At 41.4% G+C, this 7,004-nt stretch overlaps 1 protein-coding gene across 7 annotated transcripts in view; it reads left to right on the plus strand.

The window, feature by feature from the left end:
* ANKDD1B (ankyrin repeat and death domain containing 1B) overlaps positions 1–6,074 on the plus strand; it is a 56,025-nt gene extending 49,951 nt beyond the window's left edge. For 6 of the 7 annotated variants that reach the window (XM_021939469.2, XM_021939470.2, XM_017959654.3 and 3 more), the window contains 3 exons: positions 896–1,097; positions 3,386–3,517; positions 5,100–6,074. In XM_021939469.2, coding sequence (XP_021795161.1) covers positions 896–1,097; positions 3,386–3,517; positions 5,100–5,161 — 396 coding nt within the window. In that variant the 3' untranslated portion in view covers positions 5,162–6,074. The remainder of the gene's footprint in view (positions 1–895; positions 1,098–3,385; positions 3,518–5,099) is intronic. The other variant, XM_021939472.2, reaches the window with a different exon arrangement.
* Positions 6,075–7,004: the final 930 nt, after the last annotated feature.

A 7,004-nucleotide genomic window follows, 5' to 3' on the forward strand; every position in this document is an offset into this window, starting at 1 on the left:
CCATTAAGATACACCTCTATTTAAGTGAAAGACAAAAATAGAAGTCACTATACATGAAAAAGGAGAGGTAAGTAGGAAGTCCCAGACTTCTTGGTGGGCCGCGTGTCCTGCACGTCCTTAACTGATCTGCAACCTTCTGCAGGAGGATAACCTGGAGACCTACTGGCATAAGCACAACATACAGTTCTAGGAAGCGGCGATGCCTGCTTTCACTCAGTGATTTTCTCCAGTGTTTGTGGTTTGATTCTGCAGGACTCTGGTGGATTCTGCTGAAGGGACAAAAGGAACTTTGCCAATCTAGGCATAGTGCTGTTGGGCTGAGTCTGGCTGCAGTGACTTTAAATGACGTCCACTCCTGTCCTCTCCACCCCCTGGGTCACCTCTTCCCCAAGCCCTACCCTGAGCTAGGCTCCTAGTTTGCTCTCCTCATGCTCACCAGAGAGCAGGATGAATGAGGGACCATCTATGGGGTCTTATTAAGGATATAGCCAATCTGGGCTCACCGAAGCTTCGATATGAGAACATCAAATACCCAAAAGAAGAAAAGGGGGTGTGGGTTCAAACAAAGGCCATTAAAGATGGTTTTGTTGTTGTGACACATCCTTTCCCAAGACAGCCTCTCTGTTCTCATTCTCTGTTCTAAGCAGCATGGGACACAATAGGCAAAATCCCTCACATTTCCTGTGTCAGACAGATGGTACCCAACCTTTTAATTTCAAGCATTTGTTTCCATTTTGCATGTCAAAAGAAAAAAAAATGATCCAGTGACAGATGGCATTGAAAACATAGTCTCAGTGACCACCTTACTAATTATGTATGAAAAACATATATACTCTGAAATAAGGTAATAAGTAGAACATGTCTGAAATCTTCTGATAAATTATTTTCACTTTAGGAGCATCATGAGAGCATTGGGGACCCATCAACAGGCTCTCCTCTGACATTCAAGCAAGACCATAGTCTGGAGACCAGACACATTCGCACGCTCCTCTGGGGCCTGGCTTACCATCAGCTGAAGGCCAATGAGTGGCAGAGGCTGGCCCGTTCATGGAACTTTACAGATGACCAGATTAGAGCCATTGAGGCACAGTGGTCAGGTGAGTACGGACTAGGTGATGTGGGCAGGAGGAAGTCACTGTTAGGAACAGCAGTGCCTCCTGGTGTGGGGTCTTCCAAGGAAGTGCGTGGCACTCACAATAAGCCGCAGACTTCGAGGGGCCCAGGAATAGGGGCAGCTAGCTGAAATCCACACCAGTGATTTGGGTGTTAAGATTTGCAGAAAGTGAATGCGCATGGTCTGCAGTAAACTGAAGTTTGCAAGGGATGATTATATTTATTGAGCCATATCAAACATGTGGCATTTAGCTTAGAGAGAAATTAAGGTTCGCAACTGGACAGTCACTTAAGGAAGCAAGGATTTAACAGTTGGTGTGTCAGTGGGAAGCCAGTCTGATTTCTATGTTCCTTGAGACTGTCCTGGGGTGAATGGGTTTATTCTGTAATCAATAGACTCACTGTTTAAATCCGCGCTCCAGAAAGAGGAATTCCTTAAACCAGGTGGGTGGGGGAGAAAGGGTTCTCGTAGGACACTGCCTTAGGGGAGACTTGGCTGTCCCATGAGAGACATGGGGAATATAGACTCAGAGGGCTTTCTTGGCTAGATGATTCCAAGCAATGGAATCATTTCAGGCGGACTCAAACTGTCAGAATTAGTGAGGTCAGGTCAGCTAGATTCCTTAATTTTGCTTTTTTGTAGTTAGACGAAAACCTAGGAAACATAGAAAGTTTACTTGGCATTAATCAACTAATTAGCTTTGAAAACAATGAAGCAAACACGTTTCTTGGCAAAGTGTTTTATTCAGAGCACAGCCCTCTCATGGACATCCTAAGACGAGGTGTCCTTGCTCAGGGGTTGATTTGTACCAGGGATTGCTGGGAACTGGGGATAGCAGAAGCACAGCCTGTGAGCACACACTATTTATACCACATACAAGTATATGAGACTTTGTATTGCACATTCTTAGGATTCATTTTCATGTGAAAAATAGATGATAATATATTGAAAACATTAAATACTAGTTTCTAACTAGAAAAATTTTTTTATTGTTGAGATTTCTTTTTTGTCATTAGTTAGGCTTATAGTGTTGTGTGAAGTCTTTAGGAAAATTGAGTTGCCTCCTGGAACTCTATCTTGACCAAAAGAGATGACTGGAAAATACAGTGTTATCTTCAGAGTACTTGCCAGCAGGACAAGGGAGATTTTAAAGTGTTTCGATGGAACCTTTATGGAGGGCCTGGAGTGTTTCTCTGCTGGATGAGGGACAGATACATCAGCTCTTTAAGCCATGCATGTTTGATGGAGTTTATAATCTAGTTGGCACAATAACAATGACATTTACAATTCAATTATATTGTAAATGTCCAGGGTACATTATATTGTAATGTACCCTTATATCCAGGGTAAGGTTACCGGCAATGGGGTGTTTGTGGGCTTTTGAGCAGAGGAGTAACAAGACTCATGATGGTATTTTAGACAAATTAGTTTGTCAAGAGCAAGATTAGGAAAGGAACAGAGGACTTGTCCAGGAGTACATTCTGTAAGCACGTAGTTCCCTCTCCCTGAAAAGCCTGCCTCTCTGTAACAGTCTGTCCAGTGAACTTCTCCCTCACCCCTGCAGAGCTCAGGCCCTTCCTTTGCACAGCATGTCTGCTCCTGCACACTGTTTCTCAGAGCAAGGAGCCTGTAGTGACATCCTGTTGGGAACCACAGTGGCTTTGTGGCTCCCTATCCCAGTACTTCCCCCAACACCTGTCCAGGCTGAGATATCCAGTGAGTATTTGTCAAATGCATAATCCTGGCCCAGGGATGCAAACTTCCCTCAGAGTAGCTTTCTTGAAACTGGAGTGGCAGAATGAATGGTGCGTGCTTGCTGCTCAGAGTGGGGAATATGGAGCAGCAGTGGCAGCAGCACCCGGGAGTTTGTTAGATGCATGGATTCTTACCCCAGACCTACTGAATCCGAACGTGCATTTTAGTAAGATACCCAGGTGAAATAAGCACTGGGAGTTTGAGGAGCATTGGTCTATGAGAAGTTGCACATCTCATTAAAATTGTTACCACTGGGCAGGCACCACAGCTGTCCTCTCTCTTGTACATTCCTTTGGGTGTGTGCCAAGCACAGTAGGTGCGAGCCAAGAGTTGGAGGGAATGCAAACACTGGTCATCATAAAGCAGCACAGCGAGGGCAACTGGAAGGGCTTTTTTCGAAGAGGAACAGACATGTGCAACCACAGTCATTCAGAAAGTTTAGTTGGAACCGAGATCACAATGGAAAGAGATAGCAGCTCGTGGTGTTTTACCTCGGACCTCTTGTGCTTGGCACAGGAAATGAAAGCTTCCGTGAACATGGCCACAGGGCTCTGCTTATCTGGCTACATGGGACCCTGATGACTCAGGCTGATCCGGCCAAGCACCTGTATGAAGAGCTGGTACACGCAGGTTTCCCAAAACTAGCTGGTAGGTGACAATTTCAACAAACAGAAATTCTTTCTCCCTTAAAATGTCAGAAAGCAGTCTACAGAAACACCATCCTGACCAGCTGCAGTCCCAGGGTGGTGTTAGCTGTGGCTCACATGGAGTATGGAACTATAGAAGGGGCTTGTAAGCTGTCAGCAGCTTCTCCTTTGGGGAATGACCCAGTCAATACTGGGCAGTTCTGTGTCATCCCCCTACTTGGCATTTGAAAAAGTGTGGGAGTGTTTCTGTTTATGCACATGTGTGGTGGGGGCGGGTGGGGCGGGGAAGAAGTGCTAAACCATCCCATACAGTTACAAGATTGTTCTCCACAACTAAGAGTTGTCTTGCTCAAAATGCCATTTTACCCCAGTTGAGAAACTGCAGGTTAGTGTATTTGAAAATGTTATCTCTAGGTGGAACAAAAAGAGCAGACAGGCTATTACGTTGCCACCTGTGGTTATTGCTAAAAATCACTCGGCCGAATTCACTGACCATCTTGTCAGGAAAGATCCTTTAAGAGCTTATCAATAAATTAGGAGGTGTTATAACTCTCATATAATAACAAGCATTCAAGCAAAAAACAGGAACATCTGCCATTATTTTCACTGAAGCAGTTTTACCTGGAGCAAGAAGATAAATGAGTGAACACCGACTGATCCAATAGTTTCTAGCAGTAGTAGGTACAAGGAACAGTGTGTGGATACCTACCTTCCATCACACCATCTCATAATATTAGAGTTGTTCCCTCAACTTTAACCCTGTTCCCATTGGCCCCGAGAATATTCGCCAGCGGTGCTTGCAGCATTTACCCCGAGAAAACTTTGCCATGAATTATCTTGCTTTTATTATTATTTTTGCATTGCTCTAGTATATCGACTTTGGAAACAAAATACATCATTCTACTTACAGCATTCTGTTTTTAGTAGTGATATTTCCATTTACAAAATATGGAAATTCTTGATGGTTGAAAATGTCAAGTCCTAGAAAATGTAGCATTCCTACATGTGATGTTGATGTCGTTCTCAAACAATTGTTGGCCAAAGATTCATTCAGTGAATCCGATTTTTTGGAAATTGACGATTCGGATGATTCAGACTATTCTGATGTTAGTTCTGTTTAGAAATAACTCCAAGAACAGTTTTTATATTTGTTTTTCACATTGAAAATCAGTCAGATTTGCTTCAGCCTCAAAGAGTGTGTTTATGTAAAATTAAAGAAGCGCTGGCAGTGAGCTGCACTTTTTTTTCTAAAAGGGAAAAGGGTTAAATGTATTCTTCCTATGAAAGAGGTTCCATAAGAACTCAGAGAAGACACAGATGCAGTCCACTGAACTGGCTAAGGGTATGTATTCTGACGCAAGGCTGTGCGAGCTCACTCTTGAACTCCAAAGCTGACTGCTTGTAAATCTTGAGCAAGTTCTATGACCTCCCTGTGACAACCTTCTCATTTATTAACTAGGAAAGAAAGTAAAAATGTTTACTTCAAAGGGCTGTTGTGGGATTTAATGAACAATAGTGCCTAGTAGACAATAAGTGCTTTAAAAATGTTAGGTATTAATCAATGTTATCTTATTTTTTTCCAGAAAAGACTCGTCATTTCAAAAGCAAAACTGACTTAAACTCCAAGAAATGTGTAGTTTCATAAATGCCCAAAGAAATTGTATTTACATGATCTTCCACTCAGCATTCAGTTCTTTTAATGCCATAAATGTCTCCTAGCAGTAGCACTGATTTTCAACTATGATGATGGTGGTGACAGGGTACTGTAACAGGTGAAAGAAGAGTAATACCATTGATACTTTTCAACCTCTAAAAAGCCAAATACAGTTTTTTTGCTGAGGGCAAGTTATATATAATTTTCCCATTTCTGTCATTTGATGTAACACATGTAATAAGATAATCTAGGAGGGTTTTGTATGTCATGTTTTTTTCTAAAAATTCATGGGAGCAGCATCATGGTACAGTAAAAAACCAACGGTTTTTACAATAGACGAATATAGTTTTGAACTTGGTTTTGCCACTTATTAGATGTGAACCTTTGGGCATGTTAATGTTGTTTAAGTTCTTAGATCTTCAGTTTCCTTCTCTATAAACTGGGACAAATGTCTATTTAATCCACAGGGTTGGAGTAGAGATGAAGGGAAAATGCCTGTGAAATGCCTAGCCTCATGCCCACAGTATGGAAATCAACTGTTGTTTCTCTTTCAGTAAGAGAAACTGGGTTTGGAAATTTATAGTCATTGTTGACTTCAAATCACACATAATGTGTAATATATTACTTAGGAAAGATCAGAAGTATGTACACCAATTTTTTTTTTTTTTTAATCTTGTGGTGATGTAATTACTGATGATAATTTTCTTTGTACTTTTGGGTACATTCAATTTTTTTCACAATGAACATGCATTATTTTTGTAATCTGAGAGTTGTGAAATAAATGTAAAATCGAGTATCAATTTGTGTCGGTTTATGTGCACCTATTCATTGGAATGTAAGACTCCATTTTTGGATTCTGACTCTAAATTTACAAGGCACATAATAAAACCATAAGCAATTTCAATCCAGTTATTCTATCATGAATTTATAGTTTTATGTCTTTGTCTCATACCGATTATAAGTGGCCCACTTAATCTTACGAATGTTTAAAACAGGTAATAGATTCATATGATTCCAAAACATTTTTCAAAAACGTATTGAGAAGTCTTGTCCCATCTGTTCCTTCAGTATGGCCAGTTTCCACTGACCTCTCTTTATCACTGCTCCCCACCAGATTGGAGTAACCTCTTTATGCAAAAAGAAACAAATATGAATACATACTATAACTGTGTAAAATGTTTAATTGTTGAATTTATGTTAACTTAGGCCAACACTAATTGCTTGGTGCTTTAGACAACATACATTTCTAGAGCTTAAAGCTTAAAAAGATGTTTATAATATTCTTAAGCACACATTCATAATATTCACTTTAGTTTGTCCATATTGTTTTGGCTTGGATACTGAAAACCATTCCTGGTTGTAGTCTAGATCCTCAAAAAGTAGAGCTTGTCTAAGACCGAAGTTTGTGTGCAACAACTTTTACAGAAGTGTGCATCCGGGGAAGCAGGAGTGGAGGAAAAAGGCGAGTTGTCCAGGGAAGGAGGGAGAGTGAGAACAAAGTGAATTACCTAAGTGGCCATCACTCGGTACAGGTATAGTTGATTATTTAATCTCGAGCTACTCTATTCTGAGAGACATAATATACTAATGCATTTCAGGACAATTCATACAGGGGAGGAGGAAGGGAGAATTGGTCTGTTTACCACAATGCCAAGTATTAATTCTGTGCTGCATGAGTGGGCTCCCCAGTGGAGCCTGCACTCTCCTGACTCAACTGGGAGTGAACGGAGAAGCCCAGGAAAAGCAAGCACACGGAAAGGGCGCGAGATGAGGTGCTGGTGGTTTATGTTCATGAAAAGCTTGCTGAAGCCCATGAGGGGTGGAGCTGTTTACC

This window comes from Papio anubis, chromosome 5 (genome assembly GCF_008728515.1).
Source record: "Papio anubis isolate 15944 chromosome 5, Panubis1.0, whole genome shotgun sequence".
NCBI classification, from domain to species: Eukaryota; Metazoa; Chordata; class Mammalia; order Primates; family Cercopithecidae; genus Papio; species Papio anubis.